At 51.6% G+C, this 24,362-nt stretch overlaps 2 protein-coding genes across 15 annotated transcripts in view; one reads left to right on the forward strand and one right to left on the reverse strand.

Moving 5' to 3' along the window:
- On the forward strand, positions 1 to 24,148 carry TMEM53 (transmembrane protein 53). Of its 7 annotated transcripts, none has more exons than XM_081488814.1 (4): positions 1 to 118; positions 11,757 to 11,878; positions 16,457 to 17,111; positions 23,992 to 24,148. In XM_081488814.1, exons 1-4 carry the CDS (start codon positions 58 to 60, stop codon positions 24,024 to 24,026), a joined length of 873 nt encoding a protein of 290 aa, XP_081344940.1. In that variant the 5' UTR covers positions 1 to 57; the 3' UTR covers positions 24,027 to 24,148. The 7 variants fall into 7 exon arrangements, with proteins under 7 accessions (XP_081344940.1, XP_081344941.1, XP_081344938.1 ...); XM_081488815.1 differs by having other exon boundaries at positions 24,001 to 24,148; XM_081488812.1 differs by lacking the exon at positions 23,992 to 24,148 and having other exon boundaries at positions 1 to 148; positions 16,457 to 17,175.
- Positions 19,705 to 24,362, reverse strand: part of RNF220 (ring finger protein 220) — a 304,953-nt gene continuing 300,295 nt past the window's right edge. For all 8 annotated transcript variants that reach the window (XM_081488736.1, XM_081488737.1, XM_081488744.1 and 5 more), the window contains 3 exons: positions 21,678 to 21,786; positions 21,457 to 21,531; positions 19,705 to 20,695 (listed from right to left, as the gene is read on the reverse strand). In XM_081488736.1, coding sequence (XP_081344862.1) covers positions 20,624 to 20,695; positions 21,457 to 21,531; positions 21,678 to 21,786 — 256 coding nt within the window. In that variant the 3' untranslated portion in view covers positions 19,705 to 20,623. The remainder of the gene's footprint in view (positions 20,696 to 21,456; positions 21,532 to 21,677; positions 21,787 to 24,362) is intronic.

Genomic DNA, 24,362 nt, shown 5'->3' on the forward strand with positions numbered 1-24,362 from the left:
AGGCGCGCGAGCGGGAGTTCCGGCCGGAGGCCCAAGCTGAGGGCCGGCTCCTTCACCATGGCTTCAGCCCAGCTGGACTACACCATCGAGATCCCGGATCAGCCCTGCCGGAGTCAGGGTATGGAACGAGGGTTGGGTCCAGTAGTGGGTAGGTGACCTAAGGAGTCCGTGGGTTGCAAGCGCAGCTGTGGCCCCGCCCCTCTTGCGGCCCCGCCTTCCCGCGGCCCACCTCCTCATAGGGTCAGGCAGGTCCTTAGACTTGGTCGGGTCCAGAGAGCCCCGCCCCTTAGTAAGCCCCGCCCCCAGGGCGCTCTCCCTGTCCGAGCCCCGCCCCTCCTCGGCATCTACACGCCCCCCCGCCCCCCACCAGGTTGGGGCCCTTTTTTCTGTCTCTAGGTCTCAGGTCCAAGCTTTCGCTTCTTTTCCAGTAACTGAAGGCTGCCGAGGACAGGGGACATCCTCATTCCTTTGTTTGGAGTCGGGTTTCCCACTGCTATCCTTTCTTGGCTGTTGTGCTTAGGGTTATATTCCATCCACTATTTTCCCCAGGGTCCATGGAGAAGCCCAGGACACAGAACCTTCACCCTTCCCTCTGCACTCTCCTTGGCAGGATAGTTAGCAGAGCCGTCTCTGCTGAGAGTTAGAAGTCGGCTCAAATCCCGACTCCTCCCTTCAGTAGCTGGGTGACCGTTGGTAGGCTTCCAGCTCTTAACTTCGGCTTCCTCATCTGCACAGTTGGGGTACCAACAGTAACCTCCCTCCGACGGTGGTTGGTTGCACAACTGAGATTGTTTGTGTAAAGGACTTAGCATAATGCTTGGCACTGAGTGAGTGTAGTGATTAGCTTTATTTTCCTTCCTGCAGTCATATTAGAGAAAGGAGTGTCGCAGGGCCACAGAATTAGTAGCCTGTAGAGCAGGTCTGGATCCCAGGCAGTGTGAGTCGGATTGGGGTTCCAGAGAGTGGAAAGTTTGGCCCGGATTGGGAGTGAATTATCGTAGAGGAGCCTTGTCATACAGCCCAGCTCAAGCTGCAGGTCTTGCCTGTCTTACTCCACATCACCTTCATACCTCCAGTCTCACCACCAGCCCCACCTCACCTCTTCTCCTGCCACCCCAGCCATCTTCCCAATGCAAAGCTTTGATCTTATCACTATTCTACCTAGAACCCTTCAGTGATTCTTTTTTGCCCTCAGGATAAATCAAGTCCTGATTCCTTAGCATGGCATTCAAAGTCCTTCATCATTTAGCAGCCCCTGCTTACCTCTTTGTTCACTATGTCCTTTCACTGTTCACTTTGAGTTTTGTGTTTTGGCCTCCCCAAGCTGCTTGTGATTCTCCACACCCTTCCTGCTTCTCTCTGCTCCTGCTGTTTCTTCTGTCTGGAATGCCTTTTCCTCTCTGCTGCCCCACTCTGCCTGCTCCCATATCTGGTTCATCGTTTAATGCTTCTCTCAGATGTTACCTCCTTCAAGAGAGCCTTCCCAGACCCCTTGCATAGCAGCTTATTTTCCTTGGATGGGGTCTGAGAGAGGAGTGCAACCCCTAGGGAGGGGGTGCAGAGCAGGTAGCTCCAGACCAGTTGTATTTCACTAGAGCTGGATCTGTTGGCCAAAGGCTCTTGGGCTTATAAATGTAAAAATGCTTTTGAAAAGTCTTGGCATCAGTGGGAGAGAAAGTCAATTAATATTATTACCCTTGGGGACTTCCCTGGTGGTCCAGTGGCTAAGACTGCAGGCTCCCAGTGCAGGGGGCAGGTTCGATCCCTGGTGAGGGAACTAGATCCCGAATGCCACAACTAAGACCTGGCATATGCTGCAACTAAGACCTGGCACAGCCAAATAAATAAAATGTTAAAAAAAAAACTATTTAAAATAATTTTTAAGAAGATTATTGCCCTTGGAGCACCTTTAGTTGCAAAGGCCTGGAGCTGCCTTCTGCGTGGCCAGGAGGGCAGAAGTCTGTTCCTCAGCCCCAGTGGGCAGCCTTTGCTTTTCAGTTCTACCTCCTGCTCTTCAGTTTTGGCAAGTTATTGAAGCTCTCTGAGCCTCAGATTCCCCCACTGTAAAATGGAAGTGATAAGAGTGCCTACCTCACGGCATTGTGAGGGTTAATGAGGTAGTGACTGGCATGGAGCAGGTGTGTGCTCTCCTGTGCGTGCTGCCTGACGTGTGCTCTGTCAGTATATTTCCTCCCCTTGTGGCCGCCGCCTGCTTCAAGGGGCTGGGTCCTTGAATTGAAAGAAATCTCGGGGGGCCATTTTGTCCTGAATCCTTCTCCTGTCATGAGAGCTTGCTGTTAGCACCAGACCCTTCCCTGACAGGATACTTCCTCCCAAATATCCTGACCTGTTGGAGGCAACTGGATTGTTAGAAAGCTTCCCTTTCTTGAGCCACAATAGGCCTTCCTGTCACTTCTGCTTTCAGGTCAGCATTTGCTGTGTCCTGGCCGTGGGCTAGTTGCTGGTCACCTCAGAAGTGACTCACACACAGACTCCCTGCAAGGAGCTGTGGTTCAGGGAGGACTGAGGATTTAGAAGCAGGTGGTTTCACAATGATGTGGTAACTGCAGGGCTAGGAGGTCATGGTGGGTACAACACAGAGCAAGGTATTCTCTCTTCCTCTCTTTTCAAGATGACAGCTTCATCTCTTTTCTCCAAGAGAAATACCCCCGGGGCCTTCAGCTGTTCCTCCTCTGGTATGGTTCTAATAACCCTCTCCTTATGATTGCCCTTCTGCACTGGCTTTGGTTCCTCATGCCTTTCTCTCTCCAAGTGCGTACCCCAGAGCCAAACTCGAGGCTGTGGGACCCCTCAGAAGGAAGTGACAGCACTGCGACCCCCACATCTCTCTGCTTCCTGTCTGTAGAGAGGTCCCCTCCAGGCTGGTGTGGCGTCATAGAGCGACAGTCTTTGGGGGTGTGGAGATTGTTTTTCTTTGGCACTTACTGTTTAAAGGTGGAGAAATGTGTAGGACGTTCATATTTGGTTTCTGGAATTGCATTTCCCCCATAACTGAGCTTTAGAGCCACAGAGCCTGTCACTGCTGTGAGCTGATAAGAGAAGCGAGCAGCTGCTGCTGGCACACAGTTAGCAGGAAGGCAGCTACAGATCTGGGGCCCTTCATCGCTCAGGGTCCTTCTGCTGGAATTCCCACCAGGCAGTTATTTGTGGCTGACTGGGCCTAACAAGGATCGTCTGCCTGGTCCTTTGCCAAAGCTGATCCCTTGACCTGGCCTTCCCCCCTCCCCACCCACTCTTCTTTGACCAGTGGTCCCCTCACCCTCCTAATGAGAGTTGGGTGTTCTCTCATTTCCTTGGGGAAGGTTCTGTCCTCAGGGCCCCCAGTGCAGGGATCCCTGTTGTGTTGTTTGGAGGGTTTTGCTTGCTGTTGCCGGAGCCTGGCAAGGAAGATGTACCCGAAGAGCTGAAGGGAGACATTTGGCAGCACTCCGGCCCCTCCTGAGGTGCTCTGCCATCCAGGCCAGGGTTGCACTGCCCCTCCTCCCAGCCAGAGACTGGTCAGCCAAGTCCTGCCCCAGGGCCCCTCTGTGGCTTGTGCAGGCACTTCTTAAAGGCATCCTGTTGCTCTCATGTTCCATAAACATTTTTACAAATAATTGATTTACAAAATTAATGGGGCTGGGACAAGGGGCTCACTCTTAGCCTTCGGGGGAGTCACAGAGAAGGCAAGCAATAGGTCTGCTGTGAGCCCAGGCTTCATTGTCAGTCTGCCCTTGGGCTGAGCGCTGTCTGGGGTCAAAGAAATGAAGACCTTGTCTTAACCTCCAGGAAGTTTCTCCCAGCACCAGGGAAACAGTATGGGGCGGACCATAGTTTGGACCACCATGGTGGGCTGCAGGGGTCAGCTGGCTTCCTGGAGAAGAGTGGCCCAAGCTGGACCTGGAGCTGTAGATAGGGAGCAGCAGAAAATGCAGAGCCGGGGCACTGGGGGACTGAGAGAGGCCCAAAGGAGTGGGGCCTCGGCAGGAGGCCGAGGTGTGCTTTCAGGAGCAGGAGTGAGAGAAAACCTCAAGAGCTGTCAAACCAAAGAGGCCTCATAGGCCTGGGTGCCAAGATGAACTAGACTCTCTTCTTGTCTGTGTGAACCCCAGGGGTGCTTTTTTTTTTTCCCCCCTAAACAGAGGAGTTTTGTTCATTTTTTGAATCATGACCTCTTTTCTTTCATTCATTAATAGAAACCCTTCCTAATTTGTCTGCTTTATGCCAAGTGTCATGCTAGGCCCTGGATCTGAGCTCCAGACCTGAAGGACCCTTTGCCTGAGGTCTCTGTGGTTTCAGGCTTACACTGTTGACCATGCCCTGCTCACATGCCAGATTCACCAAGAACCCCTCATATGATCTTATTACTCTTTACGACCACCTTGTGAAGTCAGGAGTACTCTTATCCCATCTTACAGATGAGGGACAGGCGCTCAGGGGAGGTGAAGTGTCTTGCCCCAAGTCATCCCAGGTTCCAACTCAGGAGCCTCACTCCAAAGCCTGTGTATGCATATTTCAGTTGCCATCAGGAAGTGCTGCCTGAATACAGTTCCATTTCTCGGAAACAGTTAAGGACATGCACGAAGAAAGAGATGTCCATTAAAGTACTTTTATAACAGCAAAAGATTAGAAACAACATCGTGTCCAATAATGGGAGCTTGGTCACCATAAATTACGAAATATCTATAGCTGCTCTGCAGCCACTAAAAAGAATGGGGTAGAAATATATAAACCAACAGGGAGAGATCTTCACAATATATTGCTAAATGGAAGAAAGCAGATTACAAAGTGGTATGATTCCAATTGTATAAGATATTCATTTTCTACTTTTTCTACAGTGAGCATGCATTCATCATGAAGTAATAACTTCAATTCACTGAACTCTTTCTTTGTGCTAGGGTAACATGCTAAGCCCTCAGTAGTCATTTTCTTGTTTAAAAGCCTTATGTACTGTTATCCTCATTTCAGTTAAGAAAATTAAAGCTTAGAGAACTAGCTCAGGGTCTGTTTCATGGTTATTAGTGGCAGAGACAGAGATTTGAACCCAGATAGGGTTTTATATGGTAGGTGCTCCTAGACACCATGCTACTCTCTGTACCATTATTCCAAAAGGTTAAAAAAAGTAAATTTAAAATGAAGTAATTTGGTTTAAATATAGAAACTCTAAGACTCTAGAAAGTATTTCTTGGGAGTAAAGGAAATTAAGGATCCTTTGATTCTTTGCATTTTAAGAAGAAAACATAGTTCTTTGTATTCGGAGTCCCGCTTGCTGATGAAAAGCACATATTGTTCCACAAATCCTTTTTCTTTGTCAGCCTTTTCCTTTGTCTTCCCCACATGCCCCTGGGATATACACAATCTAATTTATGCTCTAGTTTTATGACTTGAACTGTTGTACAATATAGTATGTATCTGTAATTCTTGTATTATCAGTGTCAGTGTCATTTGTTGAGAAAAGTCCAGAGGACAGAGAGCCCTTGAGATTAAGTTGTTTTGTGGGTTACTTAAGAAGTGTCAGGCTTGAGAAGCCTTGCCAAGGGACTTCTGGGCATCTATGATATCTTTGACTTCTCAACTGCTATTGACTCTGCTGGATACCCCTCAACCTTTTTTTTTTTTTTTAATATTTTAACTCTCATTGCAAAAGTGATACCTATGGATTTTTAGACTGTGAATTTAAAAAATCATGAAAAAGAAATTGCCTCTAACCCCAGGAATAATTACTATCAATATCTGATGCTTTTTTTTCTATACATAAGTATGTGTAGGTGTGCATGTATGTATGTACATAGGATTCCGTTGTACACACTCCTTTGCAACTTGCTTTTTTGCTTAATGTGTTATTATTAATTTTTAATAACAATGCTGCTGCTGCTGCTGCTGCTGCTAAGTCGCCTCAGTCGTGTCCGACTCTGTGCGACCCCATAGACGGCAGCCCACCAGGCTCCGCCGTCCCTGGGATTCTCCAGGCAAGAGTACTGGAGTGGGGTGCCATTGCCTTCTCCGAATAATAATAACAATATTGAGATATAATTCACATTCCATAAAATTCACCCTTTTAAAATGTGTGATTCATTGGTTTTTAATATGTTCACAGGATTGTACACCCAGCAGCACTATTTAATTTCAGAACATTTTCATCATCTCCAAAAGAAACCCTGAACCATTAGCAGTCTCTCCCCATTTCCCTCTGCCTCCAGCTCCTGGCATCTGCTCTCTGCCCTATGGATCTGCCTATTCTGGACATTTCATATAAATTATATAAGTGGAATCATATAACGTATGGTCTTTGTGTCTGACTTCTTTCACTTAAGATATGTTTTCAAGTTTCACCCATGTTGTAGCAGTGCTTCATTCCTTTTTATTACCAAGTATATTCCATTGAATGGATATACCACATTTTATTCACCCATTTACAGGTGATAGGTATGTGGATTGTGTCTACTTTTTGGCTGTCCTGAATATTGCTGCAGTGAACATTCATGTACAGGTTTTTGTATGGACATATGTTTTCGGTTCTCTTGGGTCTTATACCTAGGAGTGAAGTACTGGTTCATAAGGAAACTCCATGTCTAACGTTTTTGAGGAACTGCCAAACTGCTTTCTAAAGTGGATATACTTTTTTGCATGCTCACCAGCAGTATATGAGGGTTCTGAATTCTCATTCTCAACACTTGGTGTTATCTGACTTTTTGATTATGGCTATCCTAGTGGATCTAATGTACTGTCTCATTGTGGTTTTAATTTTCATTTCCTTGATGACTGTGATGTTGGACATCTTTTCATGTTTTTATTGGCCATTTGTACATCTTCTTTGGAGAAATATCTCTTCAAATCTTTTGCCCGTTTTAAAGTTGAGTATTTGTCTTTTCATTGTTGAATTGTGAGTGTTCTTATATATCCTGGATACAGTCCCCTTATTGGATATATGATTCGCAAATATTTTCTCCCATTCTGTCAGTTTGCTCAACTTTTTGATGTTATCCTTTGATGTACAAAAGTTTTCAACTCTGATGAAGTCCTGGTTTATCTGTTATTTTCTTTTATTCCTTTTACTTTTAGTTATATCTAAGAAACCATTCCCTAATCCAAGGTCACAAAGATTTACTTTTACATTTTCTGCTAAGAGTCTTATAGTTTTAGCTCTTACATTTATGTCTATGACCTGCTTAAGATATTCCTGAATATTTCTGTCATAGATTAAGCATTTTCCTTTCATAGAAGTGCAATCACTAAGTCAAAGATTGCATGTTTTTGAGGCTTTTGCTACACATACCAGAGTTGTTGTGATTCTTTTCTTTCTATCGTTTTCCTCTCCCTTCCTACTTGTCTCCCGCTGCCCTGGTTCAGGCCTTTACTATCTCTTGCTTTGCATGTTACAGTCATCTCTGACTTATTCCTAATGGGACCTTTCAGGGCAGTGGATAAGCACAGTGGCATGCTGGTGGTGGTGCTGTGATGGTATAGATGAGGGGCATCTAGCCCTGTCTAGTGATTTAGGGGCGTGGTGAGAAGGGGTTGGAGAGGGCATCAAGGGGAACTTCTTGGATGTCAGCAGTGAGCTGACTCAGCAGGGGGCATGGGCATTAGTAAAGCATAAACATGGATTATCAGCATCCTGGCTGGGGAGTGAGGAGCGTGTGTGCGGTCCTGGAGGCAGGGGGCAATGTGGAATGTGGTGTGGTCATTCAGAGGTGCATGCTGGCTCTGCCACTTCCTGGCTCTCTGTTTTTGGGGAGAGAGACTTCTCTCTGTGTTTTAGTTTTCTCATCTGTAAAATAGGGATAGCAATAATAGTTAACTCCTAGGATGGTGGAGGGACCAAATGAGGCAGCATGTGTTGAGGTTCTGACTTTGGTGGCCAGTCCATGAGGAGGAGCAGGTGGAAGAGGTCAGTGTTGGATCTGTTGATGGACAGAGAAAACCAAATGTACAGGTTTGGAGCTAAGTGGAAAGAGATTTGGTTAAGACTGGGGACTTTTTTTTTTTTTTTTTTTAAACTCAGGGGGCCAGCTGGGATAATGGTGATGAGCTGGTCTCTAAGAGTCAGACCACCTGGGTTTGAAATCTAGCTTCACTGCTTATTAGTTGTGTAACCTTGACCAATTATTTATTATCTCTGTGGCTTAGTTTTTCATCAGTAAAATGAGAATAATAACAGTACCTTGTTCATAGGATTGTTGTGAAGATTAAATGAGTTGATCTATAAAGTGCTTAGGGACTTCCTTGGTGGTCCAGTGGTTAAGACTCTGTGCTCCCAATGCAGGGGGACTGGGTTTGATCCCTGGTCAGGGAACTAGATCCCACATGCTGCAACTAAGACCCAGTACAGCCAAATAAATAAATATATTTTTTAAGTGCTTAAAATAAGTGTCTGACACAATTCTCTTTTTGCTGTTATTGTTTTTCTTGGTGATGGGGAAGAGAGGGAGATAGGGGCGGAAGGAGATGCGAAATTCAGAGAAGTTTGTGATGGTTTAAGACTGAGGTGGGTTTGCTTGCCTGTGCAGGGCCATGGTCAGTCCTGGTGTAGAAATGGGAGAGGGGGCCAGTGCCTGAGTCTTCAGTGCCTGAGTCTTCACTGCCTGAGGGGCAGTGGTCAGAGGCTGGGAGATGTCAGCAGCGGGAAGGGGAGAGGGTGGTGACCAGTGGGAGGAACATAAAAGGAGCAGGGGCTCTTACAGAGGGTGAAGGAATCACACGATCCGGATGTGGCAATAAATAACAATAGCCGTAGCAATTACTTTTATTACTCTGGAAAGGGCAATGGGTAACAAGAGGAACGCCAGCTCTTTCTCCTTGGATCCATCCTTCACTTTGCAGGCATGTGTTCATTCATTCAGCACGTTTCTGCTGAGTGCCTGGACGGGCCAGCTACAGTCCTGGGCACCAGGAATGTGGCACTAAGTGTGACAAACCCGGTTCCTGCCTTCAGGGACCCCGCTGGCTGAGGGGTGACAGATGTTATTCAAATAATTGTGCAAGTCATTAATCTGTATAGATTGGATCTTGCCTCTCCCCCAGTTCCAGAATCTATTCGCCTTCCACTGCTCCGGATAAAATCCTGACTAGTAAGCATGGCTTGGATCAGGCCCCCAGTCCCACTCTTAGCAGCTCTCCTGCCCAGTGTTGCTTCCTCATCTAGGCTTCTAGCCTCCCAGGACTGCTTGCTGTGCTCCAGAGTGACTGTAACATCTCCATCACCTCCTTCCCCTGCTCGCGCCCTCTTTCCACCTGGCATGCTCCTATGATCCATCAAGACTAGCACAGCAAGCGTGTCACCATCACTCTCTCAGCCATGGTCCCAGAGCACCTTGGACTTTTCTGGATGATAGCACTTCATGTCTAGAATCAGAATGGGCAGCATGGCTCCAGTGGGAGGAGGTCATGACAAAGCTCCAAGTTAAGAAGGGCATGGAGAAGGGGGTCCTGGGAGGAGACTGTGTTGGGGGAATTGGAGATGCCCGTGGGTAGGAGGGCCACCTGTGGTTCAGGTGGGGTGGCCTTGAGTGTCTGGCTGGAGTGGGGGCACCAATTCCCTCCTTTTAGGAACCTTACGAAAAGCTTGGGCTCCGGGAAGAGGCAGCGTGTCCAGGGTGTCCATATTCTGAGTTTCTTCATAAAAGGCGTGTCTGGTGAAGTCATTCCTACCTGAGTTGGTGAATCCAAGGGTGCCAGGAAAATCTGAGGTGGAACAAAGTGGAGTTGTAGAGGCCAGCCGTGGTGGGAGGGGCAGGTCAGAGAGCCAGTGGAAGTGTCTGAACCTTCCCTGTCTGGGAATGCGCCACCACTGCTGGTCAGAGCAGTCACCAGGGGATGTGACCTCCCTCAGCCTCCTTCTCTCTATTTGAGATGAACCCCCTAACCCTTTGCTGATGTTTTGGTGGTGGTACCTGGAGGGGAGTGCCATAGGGAGGTGCTGGGGAAGGGAAGTCCATACTCAGACAGTTGCTTGGAAGTTAGGGAGCCTCCCTGGGGCAGGTCTCAGAAATCCAGCGGCTGGACCTCAGATGGTCAAAGGTGGATCCGAATGGTAGCTGTCGATCACCACCTATGAGGTGGTTGCAGCCCGAGCCTTATGGGTAGCCATCGCCAGCAAGGTTGGGCCTCTCCACCAGAAAGGCCAGTGCAGGCGAACTGCTGCCCTGGCCAGGGACCAGGCCAAGAAAGTTGGTGACAGTATTTTGAGTGGCCTAACTTAGAGCTGTGGAACCATCCCTCTTACTGGAGGCCGAGGTCAGTGTCAGGGGAGCCTGGGAGGGCTGGCAGGGGTCAGCATGGGACTGAGGCGCTGGCAGCTCCTGCTCCAGGCTGAATTGTAGCCCAGCCCGGGATTCCCGTGGGCGCAAGTAGTTAATCTCCAAAGGCCAGAGTCGCCACCGCTGGAGAGCAGAAATACTGAACTTTTCAATCACATTAATTTCCCCAGGAAATTGTTGTCTTCCTTTTGTCCAAAGGTTAGTGATTTATATTTACCATCCTCTTAACTAGCCTTGAAATTTACTGTTGCCAGGTCACCACCAGCATCCATAAATCTCCAGGTGGCAGCTGAGCATAGCCAAATGGCTTGATCCTTGGAAGAGTAAACCCTGGCCCTTTCAGGAGGGCAGATAACTGGCAACAGACAGTCCCTCCACAGAAGTCACCCCGAGGGGTGTGAGTGCTTCCATGGTGGGGAAAATGAGAGGAGGCCTGACTGACAAGGTTGTGGGGAGGCCTCCAGAAGCAGCCATGGAGGAGGCAGCTGGCTTGTGCCTTGGCACATCAGGGAAGGAGATGTACTTCTGGTGGTGGACGGGGTTGGCAGCCCAGAAGACCAAGCGAGTTAGTTAGGATGGGGAGTAGGGACCGGGTTCCCAGCTCTACACTTCCTGTATGACTTGAGGCAAGCAACTTAACCACTCTGTGCCTCAGTTTCCTCATCTGTAATAATATTCCCTGTAGTGTGCTGTGAGGCTTAAATCTCAGTAAATACTGGCTGTTACTCTTCTCTGTCAGGACGGGGTTTGGTTTGGTAGGGGCCCCCAGAGTCGGTCTGCTTCACTTCCCCACCTACACTGCCCTATCGGTTTCTCTTTAAAACCCTCTTCTGTCCGTGGAATTAGAACAGGAGCTGGCCAACTGTTTTCTGTAAAGGGCCGTACCTTAGACCTTAGACTTTGTGAACTGTGTGGTCTCTGTTGCAGCTACTCAACTCTGCTGTTTTAGCTTGAAAGCAGCCATAGACATTATGTAAATGAATGAGCTGGGCTGTGTTCCAATAAAACTTTATTTGTGGATGTTTACATTTCATGATTTTCACACCACAAAAATCTTCTTTTGATTTTTTTTCTAAAACTATTTTAGAATGTAAAAAGCACTTTTATCTTTAGCTCAAAGGTCATATGAAAACAGATCATGGGTTGAATTCAGCCCATGGCTTGTATTAATATCTATAGTTTGCTGATCCCGGGATTAGAAGGTGAAATTGCATGGAGGAAGTGTTTTTTCATTTTTCTCACCTGGGCTGTGTCTCTGAAAGAAAAGAAAGGGGCCTTCAGGTGGCTTTTTCCAGTTACCTGGCAGTGCCACCTGAGAAGCCTAAAAGCCAGTTGAAGGACAGAGGAAGGAGCCTCCCGGGCACCCGAGGCACAGGGGCTGGAAGGATGCCTAGGCCTGGCCCCTGGCGCTTCCCTGCCAGCAGCTCTGGATGGGCCAGTCACCCCATCCCACACCCTAACTGCATGGCTGACAGTCCCGCCCTGCTTGTGTTGCAGAGAACAGCCCTGACCAAGACGGGAAGGAGGCTGGGACTCGACTGCCTTTGGTGATTCTCTTGGGCTGGGGAGGCTGCGCCGACAAGAACCTGGCCAAGTACAGCGCCATCTATCACAAAAGGGTGAGTACTGCAGGCGTGTGGACACCCAGTGCACTGGGGCCCCTCTGGGGGGGCTCTCTCCTCTTTGGCTGCCCTCGTCTCCAGGCTGCCGTGGAGGCTGACCACCAGTCAGGGGCCAGGAAGGCCTGGGAATGGCACCAGGACTAGCCTGTGAGGAAGATGCTGGGCCCATGGGGACTTGGGCAGGATTATCACCCTTTGCAGCCAACTCTGTGTCCTGGTCTGTCCCCTCCAGCCCCCTGACCTGCTTCCCCTTCCTTCCTCCCCAAGGCCCGCGGTGGCAGCCCATCTCCGCTGTGCTCCTGGCTGAGGTGTCAGCCCAGACCTCAAGTCTTTCTGGGCTGGTGCTGCCTTTTTGGGCAGCAGGAGCCTGGGCCGGGTGTGCTGGGCATAGTGTGGACTCCTGGGGCTTCCTCCTCGTCTCACTGGGAGAGTTTCTGTCTTAGGGTTGAGCATGGCACCTTCATGTTTCCAGGGTAGAAGGGCCTTCTGGAGAAGAATTCAGGCCTGAGGTTTCCTTGTTTCATCTCAGGCCTCACGAGAGTTGGATATAGAGGTTGCAGTGATTGGAGGGAGCCTTGGGAGGGCCTTTTATACCTGAGCACCCCTTTCACAGCTTTGGCCACTGGCCTGGCCCTGGCCTCCTCACCCAGGCCTCCTAAGGGAGGGAGGCAGTACAGACCACTCTCCTCCCCACCCCAGCCGCCAGCTGGAAACCCTGCACTGAGGAGGAGTGGCAGTCACCTGGGAGAAGGGCCAGCTAGGGCCCCCTCCCCTCAGCTTCCCTCCCCTGACCCAGGTCTGCGCTGTGCCCAGGTGTGTGGTGGCCCTGGAATAGGAGGGGAGTTGGAGGCCTCCTCTAAGCCAGCAAGCCTGGTGCCCTGACATCACCTTACTCCTTAAGTAGTTTCAGTTACTTCTGAATTCCACTCCCTGGGAGAGGCTACTTTGTCCGGCTTCTCCATTAGACTAAGATCCTTGAAGGCAGGCGGAGGCCAAGAAATAGGTGAGTATGACCAGAACAGAGGACAAAAGGAAGGGCAAGTGTGAAGAGATGAGGCTGGGAGGGTCCTCAGGGGATTTAGGCTGGGGTGTGATATTAGACTTGTGCTTCTCAGAGTCCTTCCCTGCCAAGTGGAGGAAGGGAGGCCAGGGCCAGAGGCCACGAAGTGAGATTGTTGCGGTGGCCGGAACCTTGAGGCTGCTGGTGCTGGTGGAGGGAAGTTGATGGATCAAGGGGCTTGTTAGGAGGCAGAGTGATCGGTGGATGAGAGACTGGGTGTGGGCACAGGGATAGGTGGGGGTCCAGGGTAATGCCAGGTTTCCGGCTGCAGCAGATTCCTGGTAGAGGTGGGTGTGTCCTTGGAAACAGGAAGCACTAGACGAGATGCCATAGGCTCTGGGCTGGATGAGATTCCTCCAGGGAGTGTGTAGAGAGCAAGGAGAAGAGGCCAGGTCAGAACCCAAGCTCTGAGGAGCAGGAGATAAAGAGGATCCACTGTGGGAAGAAGGAGAGGCCACAGGAAGAGAAATAAACTCAGGGGAGCATGATTGAATCCAGAGGAAGAGAGTCTTAGTGAAATGGGCCAGTGACAGGGAGAGAGGAAGGACTTTCTTGGGGTGGAAGTCACAGGGAGGAAGTGATGGAATGGAGAGAGAAAATGATCCTAGGGAAGGCAGAGGGATTGAGGGGGCAGGGCTGCTTGTGAGGGGTCACCTGGAAAAGGAAGGGGTGCTTTTACCTTCTGGTCAGGAGGATGAGATGGGGGCAGAGAAGAATTTTTCCAACCCCAAACTCCTAATACTTCATTATTTAAAAGAAAAGCATTATATTCTACCCGCCAGAGATGACCTCTATTGAGCATCAGTATGTGTCCTTTCAGCTTTTTTTCTGTGTGTCTTTTCTTTACCTAAATAAGGTTTCTTGAATATGCTATTTTTGTATCCTGCTTTTTTTTGGACCGTGATTTCCACTGTCCCATGTTAATTTATTTTAATCTCATCAAGTTTCCAATCCACGGTCAGATTCTCTGATAGTCGCCAAAGTGTCCTTTACCGCTGATTTTCCTGAACCACCAGCATCCAATCCAGGATCACCCATTGCATCTTGTTATTTTGTTCCTTAAGCCTCTTTTGTCTAGAACAGTCCATTTTTTGCTGATATTGTTATTGAAGAGCCAGAGAGTTTTTTCTTTTTTTTCCTGTCACACCATGTGGCATGCGGGATCTTAGTTCCCTGACCAGAGATCTACCCGAGACTCCTGCAGAGTGCGGAGTCTTAACCACGGGACCACCAGGGAAGTCCCGGAGAGTTTTTCTAAGAGCTTGTGGTACCAAATGCTGCTGGAAGGAAAGTACGATGGGGACGGAAAGGCATCATGGGATGGAGCCCTTTGGGAGGGTGTGGGCGACGTTGGTAAGAGCAGTGCAGCTGTCAGAGTGGAGTCCTTGGGAGAGGACCAAGGACGGAGAGTGACTGTCAAGGTTTGTCTAGGAAGGTGAAGAGAGGGTGGGACAGACTTAGTGGGGAATATGGTGTAAAGGCAGAGGGTTTAGTTTTTTTCAAATGAGATCAGTTTGTGCAGGAATCTGGAGTGAGGAAGAGACTGAGAATACAGGAGGTGAGGACGGATGGAGCAGGCTGGGACTGAGCGAGTGCAGAGATGGAGAGATGGATGGCTTCCAGGGAGAGACAGGAGATTGGGATCTGACAGGCGCAGGGGCTTCTGGGAGCATCTGACTAGAAGCAGCAGAGGTGGAAGCCTCAAAGTGAGGCCCAGGGAGGCTCCATGTGCACACTGCACAGGAGCGTTGGGCGTTCATAAGGCCTGCTGTGTGTGTGCACCCACGGGCGACCTGGAGGTAGAGAGCACACACGCCCTCAGAGCCGGCACGGTCACAGACACGAATGAGTTCATGCCTACTCCAGCAGGTAGTTCTGCGTGGGAATGCTTCTGGGGACGAGTGTGTGTGCATGTGCGTGTGCTCCTGCGTGTGTGTGCATTCCTAAAGGTGGAGGTGTGTGTGCTTGTGGGTGTGCTTTGGCAGTTGTGTGCACTTCACAGGTGGTGCATTGGGTACTCTAGTGTGTGCTGGGAGTCATGGGCATCTGCATCTAAGGGGTGTGAGGTAGAGAGGCTGTGTTTAGTCCCAGGAGTCGCGTGTGTGTGGTGGTGGTGTGGAGTGTGTTTGTATTCATTGGCAGTGCATGTGTAGGTTGAAGGTAGGTGGAGAGACATTTCACAGCACCCTGGGGAGTTGGAGCAGAGCGCTTTGTGAAGTTTTCCAGAGCTGTGGGGCCAGGTGGCACCCGTGACACCTCGCTGCAGTCTTGGGAAAGGTGGTAAGGTCCGCTAGGGCCTTGGCGACAGCAGAGCCAGGAGGAGCCGGGGCTCACGTTGATCGCAGTCAGCCAGAGGGGAGGAGGTCAGGGGGCTGTGGCAGGGTTACCTCAGCTGACTCTTTTTGGCTTTGGGTCATTCAGGTACTGCGCCCATATAATTTTCTCCTTGTTATTACTCCTGCCACCACTAATGACTGCTCTTCTTAGCTGGAACTCTGTGCCAAGTGCTGTTTGGGGGCACTGGAGACACTTTTTTTTTCTTTCATTTAATTATACTGTAATCCCATGAGATGGATGTTGTCCCAGCTTACAGAAGGGAACACAGACCCAGAAAGATGAGTTAAATTGCTCTTCATCTATACTGTTTATAGATGCTGGTCCCAGGAACTGAGCCCGGAACTGTCTGACCCCAGGGCCTGCCTAACTCAGAGTCCCCTGACAAAGAGCCCTTTGTCTCTGGCATGCATTAATGGCAGAGGGTTAGGACTCAGGGAGGCTTTGGTCACCACCTCTAACTGGCTTAGAAGGGGATCTGTGTGAGGACCTTCAGGCACTGAAGGATACAGAGGCCTAGAGAGGGTTCAGCTATTTTAGAAATTGAGGAATAACACATTTACTGTACTTGGAATTTCAGGGAGAGCGAGGAGTGATCCCAGGCCTCAGAACCTGCGAGGAAGGTGGCAGTGGCCAGAGACTGATGCCATGTGGGCCTGGCTCATGAGTGGCCTCTAGTGGTCAAGGCTGGGCCTGCAGGCTGTGTCTTAGGTGCTGGGTCTCCTGGGGGTACCTGCTTGTCCCTGGGAGGAAGGGACCATGCAGAGCAGAGTGGCTGCAGCAGGGCGTTACCAGGCAGTGAGGCCTTAAGTGTGCCAGAGTTGATCAGATGAGGATGCAAGGTCGTGGGTGGGAGGGAGACAGCAAGCAGACAGAGTGAGAAGGCTTCCTTCTGGTCAGCCCAGAGGCCTCCGAAGCAAGCTCTGGGCTCTAGACATCAAGGGCTTGGCCAGCATGAAGCAATTATTCCACAAATGGGCCTGGAGTGGACCTTCCCCTCTGGGAGGCACCTGTGTCTAGGAGAGGTGAGCATGCACCTAGGCTGCAGCAGGGCCTGGAGGACTTCCAGCTTATGGGCCTGTGGAAGTGAGAGCTGCTGGACCCCTCTGACCTTAGCTGGTCCCCACCTCTTCTCCGTCCCCCATCCCCGAGGACCAACCGGGCCTCTCTCCTCTCCCCAGGGCTGCATCGTGATCCGATACACAGCCCCCTGGCACATGGTCTTCTTCTCCGAGACCCTGGGCATCCCTTCACTTCGTGTCTTGGCCCAGAAGCTGCTTGAGCTGCTCTTTGATTACGAGGTTGAGAAGGAGCCCCTGCTCTTCCACGTCTTCAGCAATGCTGGCGTCATGCTGTACCGCTACGTGCTGGAGCTCCTGCAGACCCACCGGCGCTTCTGTCACCTGCATGTGGTGGGCACCATCTTTGACAGCGGTCCCGGTGACAGCAACCTGCTGGGGGCTCTGCGGGCGCTGGCAGTCGTCCTAGAGCACCGGCCTGCCGCACTGCGCCTGCTGCTCCTGGTGGCCTTCGCTCTGGTGGCCTTCCTGTTCTACGTCCTGCTCGCGCCACTCACCGCCCTCTTCCACACCCACTTCTATGACAGGCTGCTTGATGCAGCCTCTCGCTGGCCCGAGCTCTACCTCTACTCCAGGGCTGACGAGGTGGTCCTGGCCCGGGATGTGGAGCGCATGGTGGAGGCACGCCTGGCGCACCAGGTCCTGGTGCGCTCTGTGGACTTCGTGTCGTCCGCACACGTCAGCCACCTCCGCGACTACCCTACTTACTACACTACCCTCTGCGTCAACTTCATGCACAGCTGTGTCCACTGCTCAGGTCCTTGCCCTCCCCACCTCACCTCTGCTCCAGAAATAAATGCCTGACTCTTCCCCACAACCTACATCCATGGGTGGGGTCCTCTACTGGTACAGCTCCCTGCAGCTCTCGGGGTCTTTGTGGTCCTCCCGGTAGAGAATTCCCATGGGCCTCTGTCCTGGGGGACCATGGTGGTCTGCTTACCCCAGGATCCTGGGGGCAGTTGTGCCTGTACAGGTCTCTGCAGGAGCCTTGCTGTGCTTGTGTTTGCTAAGTGCAGCAGTCAGGCTGCTGATTCCTGTGGCATTTAGGCTGTGAAGGGTTAATAAAGCTGGGGGTGGGGTGAGGCTGAGCCCCAACAGTGATCTTTGATTCCTTGAATGGAAGGTGAGCTTTGCAGGGAGGTGTCAGAACGTAGGGGAAGGCTGGGGCAGGGGCTGTGATCTGTGCTCCCAGGACCTGGAAGGGCAGGCAAAGCCCCCTCAAGCCTGGAACACCGTCCCTTAGGATCCCATTTGGCAGTTCACTCAGGCTTCTCATTGCCAGGGAGTCTGAGGTAGAAGCCATATGGGGAGCTGACAGGTGGTGGTGGGGGTCTGTCCAGGATCTACTACACTTTGCCAGGAAGCCACTGGACCCAGGGAAGTTGCAAGATGTGTGTGGAGTGGACAGATGGTGTGGGGAGCAGGAAGACAGCAGCACCAGATGGGAGCTGGGACAAGCTGAGTCAGGAGTCCTAAAGACCAGAACCATTGGCCTTCATCTCCATGAGGGAGACCCATTTGGATCCTCTGGAGACAGGAGCAGTGGCTTCAGCCTTAGAATTCTGTATCCTCTATCATCCTATAAGTCACTGCTGCACAATACTGGCACATAGTAGGCATTCAATAAATATTTGTTGATTGATTGAGCTTACTGTGGTGATCCCTTCCCAGGTGGCGCTGGTAGTAAAGAACCCGCCTGCCAAAGCAGGAGACATGAGATGCAGGTTCCATCCCTGGGTCGGGAAGATCCCCTAGAGGAAGGCGTGGCAACCCACTTCAGTATTCTTGCCTGGAGAATCCCATGGACAGAGGAGCCTGGCGGGCTACAGTCCATAGGGTCACAAAGAGTCAGACACGACTGAAGTGACTTAGCACACTGTGGTGATCAAGGGACTTTGTGGGGCAGGGATGGGCTTTGAAAGTTTGACAGTCAGTGAAGGAGATGGCTGGAAGAGCTCTGGGTGGGAGCTGACCCCTGATAGTCTCAGAGCTGATGCACCTTCTGTCTCCAGAGCTCAGCCCTCTGGGATGGCCCCTCAACTGCTGCAGCCCGTTCCTACCCTGTGTGGCTGCATTCCTAGCCATGGCCAACAGGTGGCAGTGCTGCCTGTGCCATGAGATGGAACTCAAGGATCCCTCAGCAGGGCAGGTTTCATGCCCTCACTCTGGGTTAATGTCTTCTATTAGAGAGCATTTGACCCCTGGGGGTGAAAGTAACCAGCCATCAAGGACCTACTGAGTCCAAGGCAGGGAGAGAGGAGAGTAGAAATCTGATAGGAGCCAGCCTGATTGGAACTGGGCATTGTCCACTTCTCTTCTAAACCCTCAACCGTCACTGGAGCTGCTCTGCTCAGGCCACATACATTTTCCTAGAGTCTTGGGCCCCAGGATCCTTGCTTTCAGAATATTTGGTGCCATCAAGCTGGGCCTGGGGCTGTGAAGGGCCTTCACTGGACTCCAACCAGGGTGATTTGTCATCTGGGTGCAGAGGTGGACAGGCACTGGCAACTGGACCTGATTCTGCAGTATTCATTGTGCACATCCCAGAGGAGATGAGTGTGTCTAAGATTTGGGAGGCAGGGTCTGGTATGTGAGAACATGTGAAGGAAAGGAGTCTGGAGTCATGAAGATACCCTGGGGTTTTGAATTTTAGCAGAATCTTCTGTCAGAACAAGCTTTCTGTGGTGGGCAAGACCTCCTCTGCAGCTCTGAGCACCTGCCCAAGCACCCAGACAGTTGCTCACTCCCTGGTACTGCGCAGTTGTGGGGATCACTGCTTGACCAAGCTCCATCTCAAGTGGTGGCTGCCCAGCCTCAGTTCCCTGACTTGAGGGTCTACCTTGGATAAAGGGGGTTCTTATTTTTCGTTTGATCTGGGCAGTAGCTATAGCAGGCAGTGGTCACTAGGGTGGAGAGCAGATGCCGCCACAGGGGACCAAGATGGTGGCTTTGGTCCCTGGATCAAGGGACTAGAAAGGGACAGAAGTTTGGGGATTATGTTTTCACTTTAGCTTACAGCCTGTTCCAGCCCTAGACCAGGGGATAGAACTTGCATCCCCTCGGTACCCCCAAGCTCTGACCTCTCCTGTGATTAATGAGCTGACGATTCTGCATCGATAAGGAATTAACCTGGAGCCCCTACCCATCAATAGTCAGGAGTCCAGGTCCTGGCCCCACCCCCCACCCAACAGAGCTCCAGGGCCCCTGAGCAGACTAACCCCACACGGTTTTACAAAGCCATAGCCAAGTCCTTTTCCCCACATGGCTGCCAGGAATTAACCCCTTAACTGCCTCTGTTCCTACCACCCCATCATCCTCCCCTCCCTGCACACATACAAAGAGACAGCAGCTGTTGATACTGGTTTAATCCATGTCAAATGTAGTTTACAAAGGGAAAGGACAAGTACCTTTGTATAGAATATACAGACACAGCATCACACCATGGGGCCCACAGAAGGGCAGGGGAGGCCACACTGTTCCGGGGAAGAGCAGCTCTAATCCCAGGAAAGGTTCTCTGCGGAAGGCTGGCGAGCCAGAAGCACCCTCATCCAGCCCAGTCTCAGCCCCTGCTTCAGCTCGGTTCCCACGTCTGTGCCTCCCCCCTCCCCCAACTCCTTACCAAGAGCCCCAGGAGCTAAGACTAAGGAGAGGATCATGTCCCTTGGGGCACGTGCCCCACGTCTGGGAGAAGAAATATACACCACTGAACACCGAGCACATGGGAGAGGGAAGGGACACCAGGGAGAGGGGTGTGAGGCAGGCACCCCAAGAGGTGGATGGGCCGAGCCCCCAGCCAGCCCTGAAGGAGGCACTGCCTCCAGGCGTTCTTAACAAAAGAAGAAAATCATACAACCGAAGGGAAGGGGAAGGGGTTAAGGGCGGGGAGTTGTCCCATTTATACACAACATTGTAAACATACACGGTCTATATTACATGTGCTTCAGTCTGGTGTTTGCATGTCTGTCCGTGTGGGGGCTGGATCTCAGGAGCCTTGCTTGACAATACTCCCCCCACCCCCATCTCCCTGCCCCACCCTGGGAACAGAACCTGGAACAGGCATGGTCCCCAATCCTGGTGGGAGCCAGCAGGCAGGGCCTAGGCCTCAGCCTCCATTCTGGCTCCAGAGTCCTTTGTGTGTGCGTGTGTGCGTGTTCATGTGTGTGCATGTATGTACATGGGGAACCTGTGTGCAAGTATGTACAAGGGGGCATCTCGTCACAGGCGGGGCAGGTGGGGCGCTTGAGGCAAGGCCTGCTTGGGGTGGCCAGCTCACAAGTAGATTCTCCGCAGGTCTCCGGGCGCTGTGATGGTGTTGCACTGAGGGCAGAGCTTCTTGGCACCCTGCGGGGAGAATGGGGGCAGGGGAGGGGCCCTCTGGTTAAACCCGGTGCCACACATTTGACAGTGTGAGCACCAGGGCCTGCAGCCGTGTCTCCCTGCACCAGTTGTGTGCCGGGACCTTGGACTGGTCCTGTCCGCGAGGGCTGGGGAGGCCTGGGCGGCCTCTGTGAGCAGGCAGGCACGCTCCTGTGTTGGGGGGATGCCAGGATCAAACCGCCTGGCTAGGCCCGCAGCGGGAGCCCCGGTAATGAGAACAAGGCTGGGTCCAGCTGTGGCTGCCGCGGCCCTAACGAGATTACACGCGGCCTTTGATCAGGACACAGAGCCCATGTCCGGGCCTTTTATTGCTGTCTCCGGGCGACATTTTAATGGCTGCTCCTGAGCGAAGAACAGGGGCAGGAGCAGAAGGAGCTTAGTAATGGGAGGGGGAGGGGCTGAGGCCCTGGTCCTGCTTACCCACACCCAGCCTCCTCCTGACCAGGATCTCACTGCTATGTGTAACACGGGGGCCTTCCAGGGTGGGGGCTGGGGGAAGGGAGCAGACAGAGACCCCATGGGTGGGGAGAACTGGATAAACCTGGCGTGGGGGCAGGGAGAGGCTCATGAGCTTGGGGATGAATATCCTGGATTCAGGCTGTGGTCTGTGCTTCTGCTCTGCCTGCTCCTTGCTCTTCCTCCCCCCAGGCAGGCTCAAGCATAAGCATGGACATCTGGGCAGTAACCCAAAAGGCTACCCATTCCCAACCCCCAGACCACTTCACCAGGGTCCGCAGCCAGCACTCCTCACAGTGCACATGCCAACACTGGATGGATGTCAGGGGCATCGAGTATGAGTCCTAGGGAGAAGATGGGCAGAGAAGGGAGGGGTCACTCTGAGGCGTCCCACCCTCCGAAGCGCCCAGCTCACAGGGCAGAGACCCTCTTCAACCCCCTGGGAGCACTGAGGCCCAAGCAGGGACCTGCGAGGTTCCCTTCCTCTCACCATGCAGATGAGGCATTTGTAACGGTCCCCACGGGATAGCTGCCGTTCAAGTTCCCTGACCCGAGCCTTCAGGGCCTCAAACGTGGTCACAGCCGAATCTTCTGTGATTCTGTAAGGAGGATGGCACAGTTGCGCAGGCAGCAGGCTGGCATCTCTAATTTGAACCTCCAGCCCACACCTTCCTTGGATTCCAGAACCACATGTACCCATGTCTCTTAGACCTCCAGGCTCGCCCATCCCACTCACATTCTAGATCCACAAACTCCACATTCCAGACCTGCGCCCCTCACCCGCCTTGCTCCTCCACCTCCATCTTGGTGAATTTCCAAACCAGACACCTGGGAACCATTCTCGAAACTACTCCTTCCCAGTCACTCCTGACATCCAGCACCTCACATCTTTGGCATCTCCATTCCTTTCCACGCTACCACCCCTAGTTCAGGTGCTCATGACTTCTGTGCATTATACCAATCAGAATGGCCCCCTCTGCCTCCAGTCCCCATTCTCCTGGCACCTACAATTCTGCAACCTGACCACTTCTACTGACACTTCCAACATTTCAGTGTCTACCTCAGAGTAAAGCTCTAGCAAACTCCTACAAGCTTACAAGGGCCTTCTTGGCCTGCCCCCCACCAGCCATGTGTCTCAGCCCCCTGCCACGTGCCTTACGTTCCATCCACGTCAAATGCTGGAGTTCTTCCACACGCCCCACCATTTTTCACTCCACTGGCCTCTCAAGTACTTTCTGCTTCTTCTGGATCACCCCACCTCCTAACTCTCTAGTTCCATCTCATCATTCAGGCCTAGTTCCCACCTCCTCCCAGAAACCTTTCCCAAGCCTCGGGCCCGTACCCCACTGGTGGGGCTGCCCCTTTTGTGCTCTTCCAGCCCCTATGCTGGACTTCACTGCAGCAGTACAACTGCAAATGCCTGTCTCCTCTGCCAGACTCGCTTTCCTGAGGGCAAGATAATCACTCCACCAATACTGACTCTGGACATCAGCCCCACTCCAGGCATGGGAGTATGAGTAACACCTGTTGAAGAAACAGCTGGTCTAACCCCCAAGGAGAGTGAGAGATGGGGCTCTGAGGAGGCCCACATAATCTAGGTCCCTGGGCTGGAGGCCTAGCCTACATCAACAGCTCCTAGCTGTTTCTTCCTAGGCATGTCAGATGTCCTGGTGGTCCTCACCTGTTGTCCAATCCCTGCACAAGCCCTGCAATTTCCCAAACTCTCTGAGCTGCAATACTGAACAGGGAACAGCTCGGACAATTCTAAGGAGTAATCTTTCCCACCACTCCTAAAACAAGTCAACAGAACCCGGAGGAGCTCAGAGGGGGAGGAATATTTCCTGGAGGAGTAGTGGTACTGGAGATGAACTTCAGGGAATAATGATATAATACAAGTAAAAGAGCTAAAATTTATTAAACACTTACTAAATGCCAGGAATTTTACCGAGGGATTAAAAATTATCATCTTATTTACACCTCACAAAAACCCCATGGGGAGATCCTCCTAATGCTCCCGTTTTATATATGAAGGAACACTGGAAAAGACCCTGACGCTGGGAAAGACTAAAGCAAAAGGAGAAGGGGGAGGCAGACTGTTAGATAGCATCACTGACTCAACGGACATGGTCTGGGAGACAGTGCAGGACAGAGGAGCCTGGCACACTATAGTCCATGGGGTGCAGAGTTGGACACAACACAACAAAAGCACAGAAACATAAGTAGACTACCCAAGGTTCACGCAGAGTGGGGGAGATGGGATTCAAACCCCGGCAGACTGATTCTGGAATCAACCAGTAAATAACTGTGTGAATAACCGTTACTCTACACTGGCTACAACCAGGAGGAGATAGGCCTCCAGTCTGAGAGAACAGTGGGAACCAAGGCCAAGGGCCCCTGGCCCCCATCTGGCTGGAGGGCTCACTTGTGGATAAGCAGAAGGTTGCTACACTGGGAACCCAGTGTCCAAGACCCCAGATGCCACAATCAGAAAGGGAAGTTTATCTTATACTTGATTTACAGGAAGTTGTTGAGGATACTGGAAGAGGGCTATAAAGGATAAAAGCTGAGGTTTAGAAGGTGTATTCAGTCAGCTGAGGTAGAATCACAAGGGTGGTGTGTGGCTTAGGACCATCTCCTAGGGGATAGTCTGTCTTGCCAGTCTGGGGGGGCAGTGGGCCCAGAAAGCCTGAAAGCTTCCAGGTAGTCTGTCCTTGCTGGACGTAGGTGTAACAGGGGGCTTGTGGAGGATGGTGGGAAACACTTAATGGGTAGCAGCAAACTCTGATCTCTGTTCTCTCTTAAAGGGGCACCAGCAGTGACACAGAATGCGTCTCCCTGATGGCTGTGTCCCTGTATCAGAGATGCTCCAGATCCATCACTCCAGCAGTCCATGGTTCTCTCTGCCTTGCCTCTCTCCAAGCAACCTGAGAAAGGCTCTGACTACAACTCCTTCTGGCACTGGTGGGTTTCATGGGAGCATCCCTTCAACTTTCCAGCTCTGGAAAGCCTTTACCATACTCTCCTTCCTCACACACACTTGCACAGCTGAGTCTTCCCCCTGGCAATCTGCCCAATGCTGTATGTGCCACCCCCATCTGGACTGCTGGTATGTTCCTGGCAAGGAGACAAGGATGGGTAGCTGTGCTTCCTTCCTCTCCAAGGACCAGGCTGATCC

This window comes from Giraffa tippelskirchi, chromosome 5 (assembly GCF_054371585.1).
Source record: "Giraffa tippelskirchi isolate mGirTip1 chromosome 5, T2T-mGirTip1v1.2.pri, whole genome shotgun sequence".
Taxonomy (NCBI): domain Eukaryota; kingdom Metazoa; phylum Chordata; class Mammalia; order Artiodactyla; family Giraffidae; genus Giraffa; species Giraffa tippelskirchi.

What these genes read in the sequence shown, in the direction of transcription:
- TMEM53 (XM_081488812.1), top strand. Translation starts at nt 58, where the DNA reads ATGGCTTCAGCCCAGCTGGACTACACCATCGAGATCCCGGATCAGCCC. An exon ending in AGGGTTGGGTCCAGTAGTGG is followed by an intron (nt 149 to 11,756) that starts GTAGGTGACCTA and finishes CTTGTGTTGCAG; the next exon opens with AGAACAGCCCTGACCAAGAC. An exon ending in GCGCCATCTATCACAAAAGG is followed by an intron (nt 11,879 to 16,456) that starts GTGAGTACTGCA and finishes TCCTCTCCCCAG; the next exon opens with GGCTGCATCGTGATCCGATA.